This window comes from Callionymus lyra, chromosome 18 (assembly GCF_982586985.1).
Source record: "Callionymus lyra chromosome 18, fCalLyr1.hap1.1, whole genome shotgun sequence".
NCBI lineage: Eukaryota > Metazoa > Chordata > Actinopteri > Syngnathiformes > Callionymidae > Callionymus > Callionymus lyra.
The window spans coordinates 23,181,741-23,208,761 of NC_141835.1; the positions used below are offsets into that span (position 1 = coordinate 23,181,741).

General features: G+C 40.8%; 1 protein-coding gene across 1 annotated transcript in view; it reads left to right on the plus strand.

Moving 5' to 3' along the window:
• The window catches only part of apoba (apolipoprotein Ba), a 28,538-nt gene continuing 1,517 nt past the window's right edge, over positions 1-27,021 (plus strand). The window contains 27 exon segments of the mRNA XM_087780074.1: positions 1-71; positions 1,106-1,141; positions 1,449-1,561; positions 1,633-1,778; positions 2,006-2,153; positions 2,215-2,367; positions 3,097-3,221; positions 3,293-3,369; positions 3,544-4,000; positions 4,143-4,290; positions 4,372-4,518; positions 4,602-4,813; positions 5,054-5,255; positions 5,601-5,771; positions 5,849-6,052; positions 6,145-6,312; positions 6,385-6,590; positions 6,676-6,858; positions 6,928-7,058; positions 15,794-16,047; positions 16,247-16,376; positions 16,449-16,624; positions 17,915-18,036; positions 18,105-18,484; positions 18,973-26,460; positions 26,536-26,647; positions 26,924-26,953. Coding sequence (XP_087636200.1) covers positions 17-71; positions 1,106-1,141; positions 1,449-1,561; positions 1,633-1,778; positions 2,006-2,153; positions 2,215-2,367; positions 3,097-3,221; positions 3,293-3,369; positions 3,544-4,000; positions 4,143-4,290; positions 4,372-4,518; positions 4,602-4,813; positions 5,054-5,255; positions 5,601-5,771; positions 5,849-6,052; positions 6,145-6,312; positions 6,385-6,590; positions 6,676-6,858; positions 6,928-7,058; positions 15,794-16,047; positions 16,247-16,376; positions 16,449-16,624; positions 17,915-18,036; positions 18,105-18,484; positions 18,973-26,460; positions 26,536-26,647; positions 26,924-26,953 — 11,774 coding nt within the window. The 5' untranslated portion in view covers positions 1-16.

The window sequence follows — 27,021 nt, forward strand, 5'->3', positions numbered from 1 at the left end:
TCACCTCACCCTAACCATGAGGTACAGCGGCCTATGTGTGATGTTTCTTCTCTGTGGCTTCACACTAGCACGTAAGTCCCAATAAATCTAAACTCTAACTGATCAATACTATTTGCCTGAAAAAATACGTTTTGTTTGTGCTTTGTAGAAGTCATTAAACTGTTATGTGTAATATAATGCAAATTTGTTTTTACATCTGCAAAGATGTAAAATTTCTAATAATAAGTATTGAAACGTGGTGGAAGCTTTTGAAATAAAATAACATAAATTAAAGCTTAAACAAAAACATGCATATCATTTTAATTGCTACATTATTTGTAACTTATTTAATGTGTATGTGTGTTCTTATGAATAGTAACTCTACATCTTCACCACATACGTTGTCTAAATGAATGTAGTTAACAGTGGTTTTGGGAGAATTTTTCAAAAAGACCATTGTAGTCTGAGCGGAATTTCTTTTATCCATCAAAAAATGTAATTTTGCCTAAATTTGAGGGTTTTTTTTTCAATTCTTTTGTGTTATGTAGTAATGGAAATGTCTTATCTTATAAAGAACCTGTTAGAATCATAAATACATATAATAACTGTTAATACAATGAATGAATCAAACAAACTCTAAAAGTATTAAATTATGGACTTTCTAAATACAAATGTTTGGAATTGATGTCATAAAATCACTTTTAAAATAGTCTTCGATTATGGGTTTCCAACATGGGAAACACATTTGATTGTTTAACTTGGGCTGGCAGCTGTTATTAATCAAACATAAAATATTTTTGCATGTTTACATCTTGATGTTTGTTCTCTCATGTGTAGACAAAAAAACACTTTGGTGTTTGGTGCTGCCTGACATAATTGGATAAGATAATGTGTGGAATTAAACCATTGGAGCAGTAGATTGAAATATATTATCTTTTAAAATGAGAAAAAGAAAATTAACAGACTATATAGTTATATGTATAAATACCTTTAAAGGCTCTAATATTATAATGAACTATAGAGAAATCAATTTAAAAAAGTCTTAACCCAAAAAGAAACATTTTAATTTGGTCAAGAACGTATATTGTGAATTGTTGGACTCATCTGCTTATTTTGTTTTTTGCAGAGCAAGATGATGACCAAACTGATCAATTATGTCTGTGTAAGTAGAAATTGACATTTATACTAAACTGATTGTGGTATGCCTATTCATATTTTATGTATTTGCATGTGTGTCTATGTGAGCCTGATCTGTTGATGCCTCAATCCCATCCCAGCTAAGCTAATAAACGCATGACCTGCTTTTAGAGATAACCACATTGATTGATGAACTTTGTTCTGTTTACAATGTGTGGAACAGCAGTTCATCAATCTGGGTGCAAAGTTCTGGTAATGATGTGGAAAAGTATAGTTATTGTACAAGGATTCACATGCTCTTGAATGGTACAATGTTTTCTGGCCTCCTGCAGTGACCACCAGATTCAAGCCCCACAGAAAGTATGTTTACCAGTACACGACAGAGAGCACAAACGGTGTGGAGGGAACTGCCAACTTCAGGAACGGAGCCAAAGTGTCTTGCCAGGTCCAGTTGTGTTCCTGTTAGTAACAGTTATAGCTATCTGAATTACTGACTCTAGTGTTATCTATATTCAGGTTATGATCGAGGTCCCTCAGCCATGTGGGTTTATCATGCACACCAAAGACTGTACCCTCAGCGAGGTGTCACTCATTGATGCCAACGGCCGACTGGTGCACAGTCCGGCAACTGGGCAGGAAGCTTTCCAAACAGCAATGGAAAAGTGAGTCTAGTAATTCAGTCAAAATATACACGTCCCATTTAAAAAATTGTCATTTTGCCTTATGTATGAGAGGCCATTACAATTTTAAAGATATAATATTAAAGATTAAAAGTAAAAAATGTTACTTTTTTTTTTAGTTGACGCTCTAATCTATTAATAACTTCATAACTTGTTGAAGGATCATCATGCTTCTGAGTTTTCCTGATGATTGTCTCGCCTTTCTCAAGAAACCCTCTAATGTTTTCGGTGGACCAGACGGCTAACATTCATCTGTATCCCCACCCCGAAGAAACTACCAACATTCTCAACATTAAGAGAGGAATTGTGTCATCTCTGATGGTTCCTGCTCTGGAGCAGGACCAGAATACACCCATGGTACCACACTAATCATTTACTGGATGTTTTTGTGTCTTGATTGAACAACATCTTCTTACAGAGCACGGTACACGGCCATTGTTTGACCAAATATGAGGTCAATGCCAGAAAGGATATTGCTGTTGATGCAACGTTAGTGCGAGAGCTGTCTCAGTGTGACCAGTTTTACAGCAGAGAGATGAACAGCAGCCCACTGGCCCTTCTGCAGAAGCTGGTGAGAACATTACAGAACATTAAATATATAAGTATTATTCTGATCTGTTATTGATCTGATCAGTTATTTGTCATAGCCATGATGTAAAATCTTTTTGTTTACTTTTTCGTGTGATATCAAGTCATGTCGGTGGGTGCAACTCCATCTTCCCGAAAGGTTATGCTGTAGCAGGTTCATTGGACCAAAAATCACATTAGAAAGACAGACCACTCTCCTCAGTATTGTATGTTATTACCCTGTATAACACATATTTTAGAACGATTACTTTCCATTCATGAATGGATTCCAATAAGGAAATAACATTATTAAGAATCAGGTTAAAACAAATGGATAAGAATAGAAAAGTAAATTGGTTCTATTCTGCTCGACACAAACCCTAGGTTAGGTAGAAACTTAAATTCTTCTGTACAGTTGTTAACAAGTATTAGAAGTATAATAACAATACAAAATAAAAAAAAATTTATTCCATGTTTTTACACAGCAAACTACATTTTTTCAATTATTACACAAATGCATTTACCCTCTGTAATTGGTAATATTAAAGACATTTGTTATTAGTACTTTTATTTTTTATCATTCTGAATTATTCCCTTTTTTTCTAAATCTTAACTATGTATTTACACATTGATAATAACATGTGGGACATATCCCTGCTGTTTTAAGTAGCCAACTGAACAATACCTTTTTAAATCATAAACTTAAATAACAGTTAAGATACCTTTTTTTCAGCACCGCCCTTTATCCAGCCTGATTGAAAGCATCCAGAAGTGCAACTACCGGTTTGATAACAAAGGAAAGCACATCATGATGGCCATGTGCACAGAAAAGCACTCCTACTTACCGTTGTCACAAAAGTATGTCTCAGAGATCTTTATGTCAAATGTTGTACACCTTTCTGACTTTTCAGTCTATATTTGCCTGGCAGGGATAATGGCATCGCTTCAGTAGTGACTCAAGAACTCATCTTCCAGAACTCAAAAAGAACCTCCAACAGAATATTTGGCAAGTTATTACTGTTTAAGCTGATAAGTCAACAATATAGTTGACTTGTCTCACTCACTATACCTTTCATCTCTTTCACCTCTGCATAATGCCCTCTTCACTTTCACTCTCCAATACAGTGTTATTATATATATACAAGTTATTTATTGTACAAATATTTTACTTTTCTAATAGATGTAAATCACAGTCACAGAAGGCCTCTCCATTTCGAAGACGCTGAACATAAAGCTCCAGTCCAAACCAAAGATGCCGTCCTGAGTACCATGAAGGAGCTCTTGGCCTTAGCAAGCACTGAAAAGGGTCAGAAGAGAGCCAGTCTCTTTCACAAATTGGTGTCCACCCTCCGGATGCTGAGCAATGACACGCTAAGTGAGTCTGTCAAAGAGATGATGGAATCATCCCCCTGGCTCACCTGGCAGGCCATGTTTCAATGTGGAACATCAGAGTGCACTAGTGCCATTCTTCAATCCTTCTGGGCTCTTGAAGGTGTTTCTCTTGAGGTGGATGCACTGGTCTATGGTCTCAGTCTGCAGCCAAACTCTGATGCCGCTCGTGTCCGAGATATGCTCAGTATGGCTCAGTATAAACAGAGTAAGGCGATCCTGTATGCTCTGGCCAACACAGTCAAAAAGTATGTTTCGTTTCATCATTACAAAAAGCAACGTTAACAAATAAACTATTGTTATTTTCACTAAACCCCTATTTTGAATAATTATGACCAGCTGGATACAAAGTAAACATATTAAATGTGAATGTATGTTTATTCTCTGAAGGTTCTACAAAGGGGAAGTGACCCAGGAGATTTTGGAAGTGTCAAACTTTATGAGTCAACTTTTAAATGACTGCTCCAGAGATAATGTATTCCAGTCCGAGGATGACTTCTCACCTGATCCTGAAGAGACAACGTTTCTCGTACTCAGGGTATGGACATTCTTTTCTGTTCCCAAAATCTTTTGTATGGGCAAGTCTGAAAATGTGCTAAACAAAGTTGATAATTTCCAGGTGTTGGGTGTCATGGGCAAAGCCATGCAGGAAGCCAGCCCAAGTCTCATGTCCTCCATTATGAAGTGTGCAAAGTCACCGGATGTCGCTCCATCAATTCAGAAGTCAGCTGTACAGGCACTTCGTCTCATGCAAGTTGACGATGAGGTAGAGTAGCTAAAGCTTGATCATAAACACATTATATAAGCAGAGACGGAATACCTCTTAAATATCAAAACGTTTCGTAACAGATCAGAAAGCACCTGAGGGATGTGTACCACAACCATCTAAACCCAGTGGAGAATCGTGTTGCAGCTTACCTCATTCTGATGAAAACCCCTGACCAACTTCTTATTGAAGAAGTTTTGAGTGGCCTCATCAATGAAAGGGACAAACAGTTAAAGAACTTTGTGGTGTCTCACCTCAAAAATATCCAAAACTCTAAAGAAAATCAACTACAAACGTAAGTTCTGACCCCTCTTTTATTAAATAGAGCCAAGGATGACCATTAGCCTAAGGCTCCCTAGTGTAAAGTGTGATGATAGAATGATACTGTGAAGTAACACAATGAAGACTGAAGACTAATCATTATCAAAGCCAAACCTCCCTGACACGAAGTGGATGTCCTTTCTATGTATTGTAACAATTTTACCTATGGCACTGTGAGATGTTAAAAAACAACCCTTTCTCCTTTTTTCTGAAGACTGAGAGAATATATTGCCTCAGCCTTGAAAGGCCAGCTTTATAATGACAACATTTTCGGTATGTCACGCAACTCTAAGACAGAGTTACCTTTTGGCTCAGTTCAGAGCAACGTCATCTTTGATAAAACAAACACATTACCGAAAGAAATGATGCTGGAAACCACACTCAAAGCTTTTGACTACAACTACAACATCTTTGAGGTTTGTCCATCAATGTTTTCAGAATTTGTCTTCTTTGTTTTAGCCTATCAGGTGTTGCCATGAAAAGTCAGCCTCCTCCATGCTAAACAATCTTAATTATCCTCATTTTTTTTTCAATTTGGTTTTCAATATGAATGAAGACATAACACAGTATTAATTTCACATATCACTAACCTATACTCATTGGCAACAATTTATCCTGCCACCCCCTTTACCTTTGAGATGACCCTTAAACTACCTATGTGCTCCTCTCTTTATTCCGGTCTATAACCCTGTTATGCTATCTATAAATGTTCACCATGGTCATTTTTATCCTATCTAAATCTGTCTCTATCATTTAATTAGGTTGGTGTTGATGGTACAGGTTTCCAACCAACAATAGATGCCCTTTTTGGAAATAACGGCTTTTTCCCAGATTGCATATCCAGGATGATGTATTGGGCAGATGACAGAGCTCAGATGCTCCAAGACGTTTTGAACAAAGTCAGCCCAGATAAAGTGCAAATGAAAAGACAGGTATTGTTTATCTCTTTTATAGTGTTAGTTTTATAATTCTCTCTTTTGCAACTATGAAAAATGATGTATGTCTGCAGGTCCCACAGAATCTATTAAAAGATATTTCAGGGAATGTAAAGAAACTCTTGAATGAACTTCGCTCATCACCAGCCCCAGAAGCCACAGCCTTCCTTCGCATTTTTGGCAATGAGATCGGCTACATGAAGACAAGCGAGTTGAGGAAGATAGTTGATGATTTGACACTGTACTTTCATTTATTCTTCAGGATTTTGCCTGCCAAGGTCATAAGATACATTTGCATATATTCTCATTCATTTTTTGAACTGTACTGTCGTACTACAATATATGATTAACACATTATTTTCCCTAACAGGCCTTTTTGGCTCTGACTTCAAGCATCAACAACCAGATCTACGCTCACTACATCTTCATGGAAAATGCATTTTCATTACCAACAGCATCAGGCCTGCCTCTCAAGTTCTCAATGGCTGGAGTGTTTTCTCCTGCTGCCAAAGGGGGTCTCACCTTTTTAAGCAATAAGGTAATCCAGCTCTTCTTTCATCAATGCAAATCATTGGATGAATATGATAAACCTGTATGGCTCTCATCATAGGGGGATCTTTCCTTTATGCCTTCAGTTGGGATGGAATTCATAACCCAGATGGGTGTGGACGTTCCAGAATATGTTGAGGCGAGGCTCGAGATGCACATCAACATGTACCATGAAAGTTCTCTCAAAGCTAAGCTTGCTATCAGCAGTAACCAGGTCAAACTTTCCATACCAGGACCCAAATCCAACACACAGTTGTTCAGTGTTAAGTAAGTGACATCATTCACAAATTTGCCCTTGAAAACTTGAATATGAAACACCCACTGATCTGATTTTATGTATGCTTTATAATAGCAATAAGGTGTTGTCAATCTCTGCGGGCCAAGCTAAGATTGTACCTTCCGTGGTGGAAGTCCGGACTGACTCCACTGACTGCCAGCCTTTAATTAGCGGACTTAACATCTGCACCATAAAAAGATATTCTAATGCTACCTACATTGAACAAGCCCCTTATTTCCCTCTGTCTGGCGAGACAACGTAAGTTGAAGAATGTTTAGCATGTTTATGGCTAGTAGTGCTGATTTCCATTTTTTCTATTCATTTTAGCACAGCTATTGAGCTACAGCCAACAGGTGAGGTCTCAGAGTATTCTGCCACTTTATCTCAAGAAACTCTCAGAGAGGGTAACGAGCAGCGACGGAAAGCAGAGTTTCTGAAGTTAACTCTGAAAGCACAAGGTAACTAACAGGCCAGGCAACCCCTACTCCTTTTTTCATTCTTTATTTGATTGCTTCTATGAAGACGGGATATGACGCAGGGTGGAATCACTAAGCAACAGGCAAAACAGACACACAGGTTTTTTTCAGAAAACAACTATGAAAAGTGAAAAGTAGAGGATTTAAAATGACATACTATAAAGTGAAGATTATAATCCGGCGCAGTTTAATTTCCAAGATGATGATCTAATTGCTAAAGGAGCTGCAGCTATTTCATAAGGTAAGGTAAGGTAAAACTTTATTGATCCCTCAGGAGGTCTCCTTCGGGAAATTGTTTTTTACCACTAGCCAGCAGTTTTTCATAAACAATAAAAAATGATACATAAAAAATAAAATAAGAAGAAGAACATAAAGAGGAAGAACAAGATGACACCAAATCTAAGTCTAAAGATAAAGACAAAGAACATAGGTCAAAGAAAAACAACAAAGACAAAGGATACAAAGACTAACATAGAACAGAACATCCAGATACTCTCACTCCACTCCTGCCCCCGAACTCAGAATTGTACAATTGAATAGCCCGAGGGATGAATGAGTCCCTGAGTCTATTTGTTTTGCACCTGGGTAGGAGCATTCGTGCACTCATTCTGCTTCTCTGCTCACTGATGACAGTTTTCAGAGGATGATTGTCATCATCCATGATGGACAGTGGTTTTTCCAGTGATCTCCTCTCTGCAACTGTCACCAGTGAGTCCAGCTTCATGCCAACCACATAGCCAGCCCTCCTGATAAACTTGTCCAACCTGTTGACACCCCTTGGACACATTCCCACCCCAACACACCATAACATAAAAAAGGACACTGGCCACCACAGACTGGTAGAACATGCAGAGGAATTTCCTGCAGATTTTAAATGATCGGAGCCTTCTCAGAAAGTACAGTCTACTCTGAACTTTCATATACACATGGTCTGTGTTGCAAGAACAGTCCAGTTTAATCATTGAATACATTTCAGTCCCAGCCCATTTATAGCATTGTCAAAGAGGGCAGTGCCCTTGACAAGAAGTTACATGTTTCTCGGTAATTGAACAATATGTCAGCAGTCCAGATGTTTATCTTCTTAACGTTCATAACAATTCCATGTAGGGAGGTCATGGCTGTCCTGTCTCCGTTTTGGCAGCTTACTTTGGCAAACACACCTCTTTCCTAATTCCAGGTCAGCCTGGTCTGGCTCCTTTGGCATTGACATCTCCTTTTTGAGTTTCTTCTGGTTTTTGAGGACCAGCCGCTCCAGTGTCTTCATCAGCTGCGAAGTCAGTGCAACCGGTCTGTAATCGTTCAGCACGCTCGGTCGGATCTTTTTCGGGACTGGAACAATACAGGAAGTCTTCCACAGGGTTGGTACTTTCCCCAGCCGTAGACTGAGGTTGAAGATATGCTGGAGTGGCTCAGCTAGTTCAGCAGCGCAGGTCTTTAGCAGTCGAGCAGACACCTTGTCAGGACCAGCAGCCTTCCCTGGACGAATCCTCCGAAGTACATCTTGTACCTGGAGTGAGGTGAAGCTGGGAAGTGGTTGTGTGGAAGGTGGGGCAGGTCCTGAAGCGGGCAGCAGTGAGGGTGAGGTTACCTGCTCAAACCTGTTGAAAAAGTTGTTTAGACTGTTTGCCTCCTCCACCGTGTCCACTGCAGTCAGAGAGGCCTTGGTCTTGTGTCCAGGGATGGTTTTAACACCATCCCAGACCTGTCTTATTTGTTCCCCACTCAGCTTCTCCTCCAACCTCCTCCTGTAGGTGTCCTTTGCCTCCCTCAAGCATCGATTAACCTCCTGCTGTGCTGATCTCATGGCGTCCCTGTCCCTGCTCCAGAAAGCCACTTTCTTTTTTTTAGAATCCCTTATTAGTCCCGCGAGGGGAAATTCGGTAGTGCTTTTTACAGCCATTCACACATACTGATGAGAGTAGGCTGCACACTTGCCCCAAGTCTACCATCAGGAGCAATCAGGGTAAAGTGTCTTGCTCAGGGACACAACGACACAAGCTTGTCTGGAGCTGGGATTGAACCTGCAACCTTTTGGACTGCAGGCAACCACTCTACCATCTGAGCTATGTCGCCCCTCTTCCTGTTAAGGACATCCTTGACCTCCTTTGTTACCCACGGTTTAGTATTAGGGTAACAGCGGACAGTCTTAGCAGGGGCCACAACGTCCAAGCAGAAATTTAAATAATCTGTTAGACAGTGTCCCTCGATGTCCTCACCATGATACTTCAGCAGCACATCCCAGTCTGTGGTGTCAAAGTAGTCTCTGATGGCGTCCTCCACAGCTGGAGTCCACTTCCTGATTGTCTTAGTGGCCACAGTCGGTCTCTGCCCCAGAGGAATGTACTTTGACTGAAGGTGGACCAGGTTATGATCAGACCTTCCAAGTGGAGGAAGAGGTTTGGCTCTAAACACTTCCTTCAACTTGGAATAAAGAAGGTCAATTGTCCTGTTATTCCTAATGGGACAATCCACGGCCTGATGGAAAGTAGGCAGAGTAGAGTCCAGGTTGGCATGATTCAAATCTCCAGAGATGATGATAAACGCTTAAGGATTTTGATTCTGAAGTCTAGCTGTCATTGTGTGGATCTTCTCACAGGCAGATGGCGCCGCAGCGCTCGGAGGAATGTAAACACACAGAATGATCTCGTGACCTCCGTCTCCTCAAATCATGCCTATCTTCTGTAAAGCTGACAGCAAAGCATTGCTGAGATTTTTCATTGACAAAATTAAATTGATCAAAGAGAAAATCTCTCCCCCTTTGTGTGGAACCCCTGCTGTCACTGAGCCTGTCTCCCGCTCTTGGTCTTCCTTCAGTGCTGTATCTCTAAGTGATATTTCGGCACTGGTGAGCAAGATGAAACCCTCCTCTTTCTCAGACAACGTCCTTCCATGTAAGCTCTTTATCACAGGGGTTTTTCCCAATGCATTTAAACATGCTAATGTGGAGCCTTAGACCCGACTGATCTCAGTAATTTCAGGCCTATTTCTAAGCTCCCTTTCTTTCCAAGATCTTGGAGAAGGTTATTCATGAGAAGTTTCAGTCAGGCTTCCGTAAATATCACTCTACGGATACAGCCTTACTGAAAGTGTCCAGTGACATCATTATGTCGGCTGACTCGGGTAAATTCACTGTTCTGGTTCTCTTGGTTCTGTCCTCAGCCTTTGACACAGTTGATCACCAGATCCTGCTGTGAAGACTGAGGGATGAAGTGGGACTGTCTGGGTCTGTGTTACAGTGGCTCCCGTCATACCTTTATGGGCACAGTTTCAGTGTATCTGCCAATCAAATGAGGTCTGAATCGGTGGAGCTGTTGTGTGGAGTCCCCAAAGGTTCTGTTCTGTCCTTTATTGTTTTTGCTGTACTTGATTCCCCTGGGTAAAATCATTCAGAGAGATTTCCCGATGTTTCTTACTGCTATACTGCTTTTTTGGACTATTGCAACAGTTTGTTTTCATGTCTTAACAAGAAGGAGCTGTCTTGCCTGCAGTTGATTCAGAACTCTGCAGCGAGAATTCTGACGCGCTCTAGTAGAAGACTGGCTGCCAGTTTATTTTAAGGATCAATGGAAAAGGGCTCAATAAATATAAATTACTTACTAACTTATTTTCGTGTCTTAAATAAGCCAAAATCCTCCACAAAGGCACTAGAAAAGTCCAAGAACAGGATCCTCACTGAGCCACTTCCTTTATCCAGGTGGAAGTAGGTCCGATGCAGGAGTTGAGGGATGGCATCTTCTACATCTTATCATTAGGATCTCCAGCACGTGCCATTGACTTCATTGACAGCAGATCCTCTCTTGAGTAAACAAGACGATTCTCTCCATTTTCAAAAGTATCCATCGAAAAAATTATAATAAAATAATTAATAAAAAACAGAAAGTTATTTGTTATTTCTGCGGAGCTACTGGAGAGGCTGCAGTTCTCGTCGGCGCCTTGTGACGTATTCCGAACAAACTCTTGACAGAATGACAGTACCCTCCCTTCTACGGAACACCTCTTGGCGTCTTGTCAGGGTGGCCGCCGTAGAAGTCTGGCATCAGTTGAGCATCCAGGATCAGTGACCGGGATCATGAACATAAATAGTCCAGCGGGCTTGTCTTGAGTTAAATCTTTGGGCAGATGGCTCCAATGCTAGAATCAGATGCATCCACTTTGAGGAAGACGGCATCTGCTTCAGTGGACCTAAAAAAGTTTTTTTTGGTGTATGCTAGTGCAGTCAAATGAGCCACGATCTTGCTGTCATAAGAAATGAAAAAAATCTAAGAACTACTGGAGCTGCTTTGAGGAGGATGGAATCCTAAAGTTAATGCCTTGGCCCAGAATAAAGCCGGGAAACCTTACTGATGTGATCCCACACTCACACCTCTCCACTTCTCTATGCAACTTGTTCTCAAGAAGTCACTTACCTGACTTACATGATGGCTATGCATCATAGTTTTGGAGAAGATGAGTAGTTCAACGAGATAGACATTAACAAAACCGTTTCACATATCCTGTAGAATGTCACCTATTACAGCTTGAAAGACTGCATACGCATTAGTAAATCTGAAGATTGAGTGTATTGAAAGCAGTTTTCCATTCTTTCCATTTCCCTCAAACCAAGTGTCATCTAATGTGTTTTTCTTAACGCACAAAAGAGTTAGGATGCTGTAGACCGCAGTGGGCATCAGTCCGCTGATGTCACACACCTAAATGTGTGCTGTCTTTAACCAGTATTAAACAACAATCATCAAATCGCTATTTATTGATCTTATGCAGATTCAGATGTTGAAGACAACATAAACAATGCCCTATCCTCAAGCATAAATAAGTTACTGTGAGTTATTGGCAAAGTTAGTTAATAAAACACAGTTTGACTGTGACAGGTTCTTTAAAGTTTCAAGCTTTCATCCACATATACAGGTCCTTCTAAAAAAATTAGCATATTGTGATAAAGTTGATTATTTTCCATAATGTAATGATAATAATTGAACTTTCATATATTTTAGATTCATTGCACACCAACTGAAATATTTCAGGTCTTTTGTTGTTTTAATACTGATGATTTTGGCATACAGCTCAAGAAAACCCCAAATTCCTATCTCAAAAAATTAGCATCATGAAAAGGTACTCTAAACGAGCTCTTAACCTAATCATCTGAATCAACTAATTAACTCTAAACACCTGCAAAAGATTCCTGAGGCTTTTAAAAACTCCCAGCCTGGTTCATTACTCAAAACTGCAATCATGGGTAAGACTGCCAACCTGACTGCTGTCCAGAAGGCCATCGTTGACACCCTCAAGCAAGAGGGTAAGACACAGAAAGACATTTCTGAGCGAATAGGCTGTTCCCAGAGTGCTGGATCAAGGCACCTCAGTGGGAAGTCTGTGGGAAGGAAAAAGTGAGGCAGAAAACGCTGCACAACCAGAAGAGGTGACCGGACCCTGAGGAGGATTGTGGAGAAGGGCCGATTCCAGACCTTGGGGGACCTGCGGAAGCAGTGGACTGAGTCTGGAGTAGAAACATCCAGAGCCATCGTGTACAGGCGTGTGCAGGAAATGGGCTACAGGTGCCGCATTCCCCAGGTCAAGCCACTTTTGAAACAGAAACAGCGGCAGACCTGGGCTACAGAGAAGGAGCACTGGACTGTTGCTCAGTGGTCCAAAGTACTTTTTCGGATGAAAGCAAATTTTGCATGTCATTCGGAAATCAAGGTGCCAGAGTCTGGAGGAAGACTGGGGAGAAGGAAATGCCAAAATGTCTGAAGTCCAGTGTCAAGTACCCACAGTCAGTGATGGTCTGGGGTGCCATGTCAGCTGCTGGTGTTGGTCCACTGTGTTTTATCAAAGGCAGGGTCAATGCAGCTAGCTATCAGGAGATTTTGGAGCACTCCATGCTTGCTGCTCACAGTGCCAAAACCACTAGTAAATTAGTAAATAGCACATTCAGGAAGTGGTCTCCTGAGGCTGAACTGGCCCTACAGGACTGCTTTGAGACCACTGACTGGGATGCTTTGCAGGGATCACACGATGAGAACATTGAGGAGGTTGTTGACTGCACAACTGAGTATATCAACTTCTGTATGGACGTTGTTCCAGTAAGAACTGTATGCTGCTTTGCTAACAACAAGCCCTGGATTACAAGCAACATCAAGGGCCTTCTGAACCAGAAAAAGAGGGCCTTCAAGGATGGCGACACCCAGGAGCTCAAGCGGATACAGAAGGAACTCCGAGTCCAGCTCAGAGAGGCCAAAGAGCAATACAGAAGGAAGATTGAACAAAAGTTGCAGGAAAACAACATGAGGGAGGTGTGGGAGGGCATGAAAACAATCACTGGCTGCAGCTCCAAGAGGAAAACCCCCATGGAGAGCGATGTGGGAAGGGCAAACCAGTTAAACCAGTTCTTTAACAGGTTTGATCACCCCATCCCACTCACACCTCTGAATGCAGATGCCCTCACCCCTCACCTCAGCCCCCAACTCACACAAGCCTCCACAAACACAGATGAGGACAACTCCCAACCCCCCACCACACCAGCCACGATCACAGCAGCTCAGGTTCATGGAGAGCTGCGCCCCAACACAGCTGCAGGTCCAGATGGAGTGTCGCCTCGACTACTGAAGGCCTGCGCGCGGGAACTGGGTCACCCCCTTCAGCACATCTTCAACCTGAGCCTGGGACTGGGGAAGGTCCCCCAGCAGTGGAAGACATCATGCATCATCCCAGTCCCAAAGAAATCCCATCCTGGAGAGATGAACGGCTTCAGACCTGTGGCCCTGACGTCGCACGTGATGAAGACCATGGAACGACTGGTGCTTCATCACCTCAGGCCACAGACCTGCCACGCCCTTGATCCCCTACAGTTTGCTTACCGAGAAAAGGTGGGAGTGGAAGATGCCATCATCTTCCTGCAACACCGATCTCTCTCTCACCTGGACAGAGGCAACGGTGCTGTGAGAATTACATTTTTGGACTTCTCCAGCGCCTTCAACACCATCCAGCCTCTGCTCCTGAGGGACAAGCTGTCGGGGATGGGAGTGGATTCACACCTAGTTGCCTGGATAAGCGACTACCTGACCGGCCGACCCCAGTATGTACGACTGGGGGAATGCAGGTCTGACACGGTGGTCAGCAACACGGGGCGCCACAGGGAACTGTGCTCTCTCCTGTCTTGTTTTCCCTGTACACGTCCGACTTTCAGCACAACTCAGAGCTCTGCCATGTGCAGAGATTTGCGGACGACACAGCCATTGTGGGCTGTATCAAGAGCGGAAAGGAGGATGAGTACAGGGAGCTCATCCAGGACTTTGTCAAATGGTGTGACAACAATCATCTGCTCCTAAACACCACCAAGACCAGGGAGATGGTTGTGGATTTCCGGAGATCCAGGGTGCACCCAGAACCAGTTCTCATCAAGGGGGACTGTGTGGAGGTCGTGCACACCTACAAATACCTGGGAGTACAGCTGGATGACAGGCTGGACTGGACCACCAACACAGATGCTCTGTGCAAGAAAGGACAGAGTCGCTTGTACTTCCTTCGAAGGCTGGCATCCTTCAACGTCTGCAGGAAGCTGCTACAGACCTTCTACCAGTCTGTGGTAGCGAGTGCCCTCCTGTACTCAGTGGTGTGCTGGGGGGCAGTCTAAAGAAGAAGGATGCTTCACGCCTGGACAAATTAATAAGGAAGGCATGCTCTGTTGTAGGCACGGAACTGGACAGTCTGACATCCATAGCTGAGCGACGCTCCCTCAACAGGCTCCTGTCCATCATAGACAATCCACACCATCCTCTTCACAGCACCATAGACCGACAGAGGAGCAGCTTCAGTGCTAGACTGCTGTCAATGTCCTGCTCCACTGAAAGACTGAGGAGATCATTCCTCCCCCATGCCATCAGACTCTTCAACCTGCATCACACATGACGCAGACTCATCCCATTCTTTTTAAGGTTTTATATATCTTTTTTAATATTTTTTTATTTTATTTTATTTTTTATTCTATTTTTTTTTCCTTTTTATACATATGTTTCAGTATATTTTAGACTGTACAAACTGCATACCTCTGTGTTCTATCTCTTTGTAACATATTCTGGAGCTGCTGAACCGTGAATTTCTCTAAGGAGATGAATAAAGTATCTATCTATCTAGTAAATGGTTTACTGACCATGGTATTACTGTGCTCAATTGGCCTGCCAACTCTCCTGACCTGAACCCCATAGAGAATCTGTGGGATATTGTGAAGAGGAAGTTGAGAGACACCAGACCCAACGCTGTGGATGAGCTTAAGGCCGCTATCGAAGCATCCTGGGCCTCCATAACACCTCAGCAGTGCCACAGGCTGATTGCCTCCATGCCACGCCGCATTGAAGCAGTCATTTCTGCGAAAGGATTCCCGACCAAGTATTGAGTGCATAACTGAACATAATTATTTGAAGTTTAACTTTTTTGTATTAAAAACACTTTTCTTTTATTGGTCGGTAGTTGGTTGTAGGGATTTGGGGTTTTCTTGAGCTGTATGCCAAAATCATCAGTATTAAAACAACAAAAGACCTGAAATATTTCAGTTGGTGTGCAATGAATCTAAAATATATGAAAGTTCAATTATTATCATTACATTATGGAAAATAATCAACTTCATCACAATATGCTAATTTTTTGAGAAGGACCTGTATGTTCATTTGTACATTGTTTATTTAACCGTCAAAAGATCTCACAACTTGGTGTTTGTGTTTTTATAGGCGATGATACCTCAGAGGCCACGGTATCTTTGAAATACAATCGCAACAAGAGCATCATTACTTCTGAGATCAACATCCCAAAATATGATGTTGAAGCCATTATCAAGCTCAACACTATGAACGCTGTTGATCAACAAAACACCATACGAGGAGTCACAATTGATGTCACCAACAAAAACATCCCACTACTCAAACTCACCAGCAATATGAAGTAAAAAACAATGATGATGGTGATGATGATGATGATGATGATGATGATGATGATGATGATGATGATGATGATGATGATGATGACGATGATGACGATGACGACAATGTTGGGTTATAATGATGGCGCTGACAACGATGATGACGATGATGATGATGATGATGACGAACTAGCACATTGTTAATTTCTTTTTTTTTCAATGCAGGACTGAAAAACAAAGGATGGCAATGGGAGTACAGATAGACATCCCATCTCTAAAAACTCAAGCCTTGGCCGCTGCAACACTGCAGATGGAAAACAATGTAGTTTTGAGCTTGGAGACTGACATCAAACTTCCTGAGACTTCTTCCTATCAGAAAGTTTTGTTCAAATACGGTAACCTCCGCCATTAGTGTGTTAGTATAAAAACTTTCCATCCTTTGCTTTGAGTTTTTTATTTTTCCTCAGATGATGACAAATTTGAAGTGGAGCTGAAATCAGATTTAGAATCTGGCATCCAAAAGCTGATACCAAATGCTGACATTCATCACAGGAAGTTGCAAAATCTCATTGATGACATCCTGGACCAGACAGTGGCAAAGACTGACATGAAATTACGACATATTGTGTCAAAAGGAATTGAGGTAAATTTTCTCAGTTTATTTCCGTTCAATTCGATTAGTAGTCTTTATCAATCCCTCTTGGAGAAATTAGGTTTCCAGTACAAAGCAGACGATAGGAGGTTCAGCAAGTTTCATAACAGCAAGAACAAGAACGAAGTAGAAATAAAAAGAACAAAGGGCAAAGAGATAACAAAGGGAAAGTGCAAATGTGTTGCATCTGGGGAGAAGTATTCTTGCGCTCCATCTGCTTCTCTTTTCACTGATGACAGTGTTCAGAAGATGACTGTCATCATCCATGATGGACAGTAGTTTAACCAGGGATCTCCTCGGTGATCAACAAAACACCATACGAGGGGAAGACACTCCTCTTGGACACATTCCCACCCCCACACACCACAGCATAAAACCACCCCAGACTGATAGAATGTGCAGAGTCCAGTCCAGTTTACTGTTCAGCCACACACCGAGGTACTTATAGTTTTCAACTATCTCCACGTCGTCCCCTCTGGTGGACATTGGAAGGGGCTTTGTCCTGGACCTCCAAAAGTCTAAGACCAGCTCCTTAGTCTTTGTTCAGCCTCCTGTACTGGTACTTGTTGTTGTCCCTGATGCATCCAACAATGGCAGTGTCATCACCATACTTCTGGACGATTATCAGCTCGGAGTTTAAGAAGAAGTCAGAAGTGTAGATGGTGAAGAGGAGAGGGGTCAGTACTGTCCCCTGAGGTGCTCCTGTATTGCAGACCACAGTGTCAAATGTTATGTGCTTCAGCCTTGTGTACTGTGGCCGATCAGTGAGGTAGTCCAGGATCCAGGAGACCAGACCTTTCCCTCAAGCATCGCTTCACCTCCTGCAGGGCTGACCTCATGGTGTCTCTGTCCCTGCTCCTGAAAGTCACCTTCTTCCTGTTGAGGACATCCTTGACCTCCTTTGTTACCCACGATTTATTATTACGGTAACAATGGACAGTCTTAGTAGGGGTAACAACGTCCAAGCAGAAGTTAAATAATCCGTTAGGCAGTGTGTGAGAAAGAATGGAAATTACCAAAGTTTATTATTATTATTTAAATATAATGTTTTATAATGCTTATTATTAATGTTGTTGTGGTTGTTGTTGTCATTAGTGTTTATTATTATTACCAATTTAATGTGATAGTAATTAAGTTTTTTTTAAGTTATTAAAAAAACATTAATTATTAATAATTGTTTAATTATTACATATTTTTGTGATGAATGATTATTGTCTGGAAATGTGAGTGCATTAAGGAAATTTTGTTTCCTTTTAATGTTTATCGGACTTTTTTTTTCAGGCAGGTAATATTTGGCTGGAAAAATTGACTGTTAAATTCCCAAGTGGTGTAAATCTTAGAGACAAGAGAAGCCTCTCAGATCTCACTTTACCATCACTGCCAAAGACACTATATCTACACATGTAAGTTAAAAGTATTTTCAACCACATATATTTTTTTACCTGTTCAATATTTGATTGTGTTTCTCCAGCTATAAATTGCTCCGCTACCAATTCAATAAGGATATGAACAGAAATTCCTTCTCACTCTATCTTCCACTTGGAGGAAAAAGCTCAGAGGAAATGAACTTCCCCCGAACTTTGTTGATTCCTCCCATCAACCTTCCGCAGATCGGTCTCAGAATTCCAGCACTGAGACATCCACTGCCATCTTTCACTATCCCTCCTTCTCTGGATATTTCAATTCCCAATATTGGCATGGCAGAGCTCTCAGCTAAAATTGACAGCAACTACTACAGTTGGGAAGGTTCAGTTTCGGGAGCAAACCACACTGTTGACTTCCCCAGCTACAGTGCACAATTCAAGGCCATGGCGAAGTCGCCATGTTCATTACTGGACTACAAGCTTGAATGTAAGACGTCCTATTTTATTATTCACATCAAACAATAATTCATTACAAAAAATATAGTAATATATCAATCGCGAATCACCAAGCAGGAGTAGCTAAGGAGGAATAAAGCTATACAAATGCTCTTGCTAAGCCTCCATACCCACTAATACAAAAATACAAAACCCATGTAAAATGAGTGTAGCACATTACAATTTAAAGACAGTAATATTGTAATTTAACTTTGAAATGCGTTACGACTTGAAGTAGCAACACTAATACAATACCTCACAATGCTTTTTAATTTGCGCTTTTTCGTCCTCATAACCTGAATTAATGTGCATTATAAAGCGTGAAATACAATTCATTCATACATATTTCATTTTGTTGTTACTTTGTAGTACTCTAGATATTTGTTTAAGATTTCATAGACCAAGTGTACATGTTAATGTACATCATTTACATGTTAATGTCTGTATAAATACAAATATCTAACCTGTGTCCCTCTACAGGTACTAGCATGCTTTCAGGGAAAGAAAACAACATCAGGTACGGTGCAAATGCCCTTTTTAGCCACAGTCTTATCGACCTGAGCTTCAGTGCAACAGAAAGTGTTGCCTCAACAGACAAGACCAGAGCCAGAGCAAACTACATTTTACAAGCCTCCAGTCCCCCCATTGGCCTCCATGCATCTCTGCTCTACTCTGCTAAGTCAACAATGACCAGTGATTTTAATTTACTGGAAATATCTGGAGACGGCACCATAGATGGGACATTGAAAATTGGTCCGTTGCAAGCCAACACTGTATACAACCATAACTACATCATGCATCCACTAGAAAGAGAAGGCACAGGAGAGTCCACACTGCAGTTTACATCACCACTAGTTCAAATTAACAACAAGATTAATGGAGCATATGCTATGTCAGCTTTAAATATCATCTCTAAAACCAATACAAAGGATGACATGTTGAGTCATGAAGCAGAACTTGGCTATAAAGATTCTCAGTTGACATTAAAATGTAAAACTGTAGCAAAAGCTCTGGACAAGGTGCTGCATAACAAGGCTGAGCTTGGATTTTCCAAACAAATGGCTCTTCTCCGCATCGAGTTACAAGCAGGGGATGAATCCTCTAATGGACACTCTATGATAGTCGGGTCTCTGGACTCCTCAGGACTTGAACTGCACTCAGAAGGCTCGCTCGTCAGTGACTCGGGCCGTGCACTACACAAAGCATTAATTATTCTCAATAGAAATGGTCTGACAACAAGTGGAAGTAACAACATTCAATCCAGCTCGCTGACACTGGAAAACATTTTTAATGGAGAAATGAGAAGACATGGCACATCGTTGTCCTGTAAGACTACACTGACAGCTGAGGAAAACACATGTGAGCTGAACATAGAGGGCAACATCTCACCATCAGAAGCCTCCATGCATGCACGTCTCGACGGAAATGTTCATGATGCCAGCACCAGAAACAACATGAAACTTCAACTTAACAAAGTGGGATTGTTCTTGAGTGCAAACAACATGGGCACTGCTGGGCAGATAAAAACTGAGACCAGCCACACTCTTGAATACACTCAATGGACTCTCACCCTCCAGTCCAAAACAGACAACTTCTTCTGTGATAATGTCTACTACAAACATGACGCCAAGGTGGATGTTGAGCCTTTTGTTTTGAAAGTGGACGGCACAAATGAACTGAAACTCTATGATGCCACCTTCAGCAACAAAGGTTATATGAAGGTTGAACCTGTGAAGATGAAAGTTGGTGGAAGCGTGGATGGAGTTTACGGAGATGAATACACTTTCAAACATAGCTTTGACATTGACTATGACCACTTGGAAGCTGCTGTGAGAAGCAACACATTTGGAGCCACAGCTGATTCTCACCTGAGTCAAACATGTGAACTTGAAATTTCGGGATTAGCCTTAAAATCAAATTGTGAAGCAAATATAAATTCAAAGCCTGCACGTTTTGACACCAGCATCCGGGCCATGGCAAAACCTTTCAGTCTGACCGTTGACGCCCTCATCAATGGTGAGGGCGAAGTAAATCTTCATGGACGGCACAATGGCCAACTGAACAGCAGGTTATTGCTGAAGGCTGAGCCTCTTGCACTTGCTTACTTACATGACACCAGAATATCAACCTCCCACCAGCTTCCACAAGGAACCTCAGCCACTCTTTTAGAAAACAAACTTCACGGACATGTATCACCACTGGACCAAGCCTTCACCTGGAAAGTACAATCTAAACTTAACAACCACAATTACAACCAAGACTTGACCGCCTTCAATAACCCAGAGAAGATTGAGTTGCAGTGGTCAGGAGCGGCACTGACGGATCTATTTAGCAGAACAGAACCACAAGAGTTCAGCCTGTCTGGTTTACTTAAGTACGACAAAAACAGCAAGTGTCACATCATCCAGATTCCTTTTATGAAAAGTTTACCTTTTTTTTTTAAGCATATTAAAACTGGCATGATCCAAACCATAGAAGGATTCCAACATCTTTTAAACAATTTAAAAATTGATGAGTTCATCCGTGACTTCAGAGCCAATTTAGACAAGCTGCCAACACGAGTCAGTAACTTCATGAAGGATCTTAAACTGCAAGACAGGATAAATAAGGTTAAAAAACAAATTGACTTTTTGATGTACAGATTTTCTATATCCATGGATGACCTGGAGTATACTTTGGACAAGCTAAGAGAGAATTTAGAATCAACCGTGTTAGACATTTCTGCTAAATTAAGAGATCTTGTGCTAACTCTTAGGGACTTTGTGACAAAAGAACATCTTGATGAAAAAATATCATATGTCATTACAAATGTTAGAAATCAATTGAAAGCATTCAACGAGAACTATCATGTCAAGAAAACTCTTCTTAAAGGACTTAATGCACTGGAAGACATTATAAGAGTTGTCATTTCAAAAAAACCTCCTGAGGGTGTCACTGCATGGCTGCAAGACCTTAATTCAAAATACGGAATTCTTGACTTCATTTCCCAAAACATAGCTGATATGAAACAGTCTATAATAAACTTTAATATCAACAAATTATTCAGCAATGTCAAGAATTATGTTGTTTCAACTGATCTTGCCACCTTTATGGAGCAATTTTCCTTTCAAATCCCGGCATTGAAGATTGCAAGTGTGATTGAATCTATGAGAGACGTTGTTGTGAACTGGATAGATGAATACGAAATTCCAGACAAATTGAATGTTGTATATTTCTATGTCCGAGATTTGTTGAGGAAATACAACCTTGACGAGAAACTCAATGATATATTAGATAAAATTGTGATACTGATCTATGATTTTAAAATTGAAGACTCGGCGCAACTATTGGTGGATGCCCTGAACTCGATACATTTAGAACAGTTTTACGATACAATTGTTCAATCACTTCAAAGAGTTAGAAGCCAACTAAAAGAGGTCGACTTCAAAAAAACCGTTAAAAAGCTCAACATCTATTTAAATTTGTTGGTGAAGTCCATTAGAGAGTTTGATTATGAAATATTTGTTGACAAGATAAACCAAAATATTGCGGAATTGACTGATCATTTGAACAAACAGATTGAAGCCCATCAAATTGAGAAAAAGATCAAGGCAGTCCTTGACTTTTTAGGAGAGGTCAAGAGTGCCATTTACAAATACATAGACAAACTCAAACAAACAAAGTTATCTGATGTCCTGAAGAACCTGAAACATGTGATTGACAAAACAATTTTCAATGACATTAAGTTGAAAATTCAGGATATTCTCCAGGATGCCAGGGAGAGAATACTTAACATGGATATTAGAAAGGAAATTTACATACACCTTCGCAGAATCAGTGAATCCTACAGAAACATCATGACCTCCGTTTCTACAGACATTAACTCACTGATGGAAGAAATCAGCAAAAAGGTTAACAACAATGTCTTTACCGAGTTTCAACAGGTGATACAGGACTTGATAAATGCACTGAAACAGGCTGAAATTCAAATCCCTAGGCTAACAATCCCTCTCACTGACCTTACAATTTCAGGGTTCTCCATAAATCTGAATAAATTATCTGAGATTAACATCCCTACTGCATTCACCATACATGAGTTCACTGTTCTTGGCTCGTATACTATCCCGGCCTTCTCAATATCCTTGAAGGAAATCCAAGCTAAAATAATATTGTTTATCGACCAGATCAGAGGGTTTGAGATGCCAACTTTTGACCCTGAGGACATTCTTGGTGATCTAAAAGTGCTCTACCTGTTAGACCTGCCAGATTTCACAGTCCCAGATATAAGAGAACTAAAGCTTTTAGCACCAGTCATACCAAAATTAAAGATGGAGAACTTTAATATGACAACGCTAACTATACCAGAATTCGAATTCCCTGAGATACCCAGTGACATCTGCGTTCATGTTTTTGGCAGTTTTCGCGGTGAGTTTACCGTTAACTCACCCGTGTACACTCTTTTCACGTCATTGAAAATTGAAAATTCTACTTCCTTGGCAAGCCATCCTAAATTTACAGCTTTTGTCATGTCTGAATCTAAATCCTTATTTATCCCTCTTACACATGCTTTAGAAGCCTCAGCCCAGTTGGAGGCTCCCAGAATGAAGAATCTTCAATTTACAGAGAATGTTAAGGTCTTGCATCCTTTCTTCTCCATGGATCACACAGCTTCTCTCATGTTGATGGAGTCCTCAGCTGATGCATCTGCAAAAACAATTACAAATGTTACAACTCCAATTTACAAAGCTGAGGTAGTGAACACCATTGCCTTTTCAATAAAACATGGAATCTCAGCTACAATGAACACTGTCTATAATCACAATGTCGAAATCTCACTGATTGACACATTCAACCTGGTTTCAGTTGAACAGAAGGTTCAAGTCAAACTGGAATCTGACACAATATCTTTAAATGGGGAGACAACAGGCAATGGCAAGATGGCCATCCAGGGGCAGTTTGATGAAGGTACACACAGGAGCAATGTCAGATGTAACCTCAATTATAGAACTGCCACGTTGACTTTCCAGGGAGAAACTAACTCAGGGTCTATGATATCCAAACAGACTTTCATGGCAGAATCAGTTTTCTTGAGCCACATGAATGTAGAAGCACACAGTGAGATGGAACTTCCATTTGTCAAGAAGAGTGTTACTGATGTCATTGGACAGGCTCGTCTTGAAGACTTGAAAGTTGCATTTACGGCCAATCATAAAGCAGAGCTCATTGGGGTTGTCAGTGGATCAATGTCGAACTCACTCGATTTCATTGCTAAACCATTTGAGATTAATCTTGATGTTACAAACAATGTTAACGTTAAGGCTCATTTCCCTTTGAGGTTGTCAGCTAAGATAGATCTACAGAGCGACTGTGCCATCATGCTGAACTGTGAAAAACAAAGCTTAAGCGGGGCCACCTTGGCAAGGTTCAACCAGTACAAGTACAGACACAACATCAAAGCAGAAAACAATCCGATTGAAACCTCAATCCATACGTTAGCAAATGGAGAGGCTAACTTGGATTTTCTGACTGTTCCTATTACAATCCCAGAAATAACGGTGCCTTATGTGGGAGTAAAAATCCAAGGTGTGAGAGAACTTTCTCTTTGGGAAGATGCTGGATTGAAAGGCTTACTGGACAGTCCTCAACAGTCATTTAACATGTCTGTAAAGATTCTTTACAACAAAAACTCAGAAATGCACAGTTTAAAACTACCGCTGGAAACAATCTATAGTGCCCTTCGAGATAATGCTGATATGTTCAAAGATGGATTTGAAGTGTTCAGAGACAGAGCAGTCTCTGCACTCAGAGAATCATACCAGCACGCAAAATTACAATATAACAAACACAAAATCAACATGTCAAGCCACCCACCTCTGACCATCACCATTCCTGGATATAAAATCCCCTTATTTAATATTGAGGTTTCATCTTTTAGTGCAGAGATGCCTGCTTTCAGCTTCATTATCCCAAAAGAATTGAGCACGCCTGCCTTCAATGCCCCAGCACTGGGATTCTCTGTGCCCTCATATACCCTTGTGCTGCCATTACTGCAGTTCCCTGCTGTCTATGTTCCAGAAACCCTCAGTCAAATAACGTTCCCCAATTTAAGACTTCTTGACACTGAAAACAGCATTAAGATTCCAGTGCTTGGAAATATGACTGGTGATTTTTCTTTTAAATCGAGCATAATCAATTTCGGGGCCAATATTGCCCTCCAGAATCAGTCAGCCTATGAAGCACGCTTCGGTGCATGGGCAGTGTCTGTCTTTAAGGTTCTTAATGGCAGAATGGACGGAACCACCAGCTTTACTCTGAATAGAGGACTTAAACTGGCTTCTCAGATGACTGTGGAACATCAACATGTTAAAGGAATTCATTTTTTTTCCTTAATCCTCAACAAACATACTCTGGAAGCTATTGTGACTAACAAAGCTCAAATAAACCTGCCAAGTATCAAGGTGGAAGTTGATCAAGAATTTTCTGGGACTAGCAAAAAACAAACAAACATTGCTTCCAAGAAAATAATTAAATACACTTTTAACATTCCTCTGATTGAAACTGTTGGGAGTGGGAACTTGGATGTCAATTGGACACTAGAGGACCTCTTCTCCAATGTGTCTCTGAGGACGGCATTCCAAGGGAACTCTGACATCATTTTTCTTGACGATACAAATTTTTCAGGAGATTTGAAAAACGAAGCTCATTTATTATTTGATGCAAACGGCCTGAGGTCAACACTTTCCACTGCAATTAACTCAAATATTGACAGACATAATAGGCACCAACGTAGCGCCAACAGCAATATATTTCACTTAGATATGATTCAGGATGTTGCTCTTGAACTTTCCTTGAGGCGCATCTTTGCAAAATTGGACTACACTAGCAACAACAATGTTGGTATTCTTGACACAAATGGGAAAAACAGCATCAAAGGAGAATTTAATTTTGTTCCTTTAGGCAGCATTAAAAGCCAAATCAACGTTGAGGCAAATCAGCCATATAGAGGTGCCAACAATGCTTTATTTCTGAATATGGACTTGGTCATCAGCGAGGATAAACAGTCCCTGTTCTTAAGCAGCCAGGAAGAGCTATGGTCGCTCATCCATGCAAGTGTTTTTCACCTGTCTAATCAAGAATCTGAGATACGTCTGGACCTTAATTCCGCTGTGGAAGGTAATGTAGCTTTCCTGAAGACAACAGCTCTTCCAGTGTACAGGAGCAGATTATGGGATGTTTTGAAGTTAGGTGACATCACCGATATAAAAAACACACAGGCTGTGAACATATCGGCAAGTTTTGTATATACTAAGTCATTGGATAGAAAAGAGTTTAGCCTGCCGTTGTTTTTTTTGGAGAATGGTATAATGCTTAACCACCTAGGGATCAGCATTCCAATTCCTTCTTGGATAAGAGAAATTCTCCCCCACAAAAGCAAGATATCTGATGGAAAAGGTCATATAACTCTTCCACCCTCAATGTCAGTTCCAGCATTCACAGTCCCATTTACAGACTTACATGTAGAAACCTTTACTTTTGATCCAAAAAACATTACCATCCCATATCAAATCACCACTGCCTCATTTGAAATGAAACTTCCCGGCTTGCCATCAATTTCGTTGCCCAGTTTACTGGTAGAAACTGAGTATTTTCAGGGGAAAATGCCCTTCATTTCGCTTCGGATCCCACAATATGAAATCTCTGTGGACTCTGTCACCTTCCCAAAGTCAATCAATATTGCTGGGAACACTGTTGAACCTCCAAATATAGTGATTCAAAAGCGGAAAATCCAAATTCCTGAAATCACTCTACATATACCTTCAAGTATATTTATTCCAAATTTTGGAGGACTCATCGCCAGTATGAAGATTTCATCCTCGATTTACAACTTGTCAACAACAGCCCAGGTGGAAAATAAAGGCTCCAGTCTGGTGACTCTGTTGAATTTGACCTCTTCTTCGACCATGACATTCTTGGACTCGGATCTTTCTGGTAGGAATAAAACATATATTTGTTGAATTATTCAACTAAGAACATGTTTCTAACTTTTCTTCATTTGGCATTAAGGCTCTTCCACACTGAGTTATAATGGTGGAGTTTTCAGTCTACACGACAAGTGTAGGCTTGTGCACAGTGATGTCAATATGGACTGGCAGCATGTTTTTGCGCAAAATTTAAGGTAACCTTGGAATTGACATATTCTTGTTTTCTTCTTGGTCTTGCATGACAACATCACATTCTGAAATAAGGAAGTGTGTATTTTTTTGCAAGTATGTCAGCAGCTCAGAAAGATCTACCTTTGGCCATTGAAGTAAAATATACTAACTAACTTGATGGTTAAGAATGGACCGCCTAGTTGCAGAGCTTACAAATACCCCAGAAAGACAAATTAATGTTATGCAGTATTTTTATGAAGTCAGGTTTTTTAAAGCATGTGTTTTTTGTATTTTTTCAGATTCAAACGACAAACTATTCCTGATTCGAAGTATTTATATTTCTCTATAATATTTTTATGTTATGATTTTTTTCTATCAAATCTGATATTGCATTATT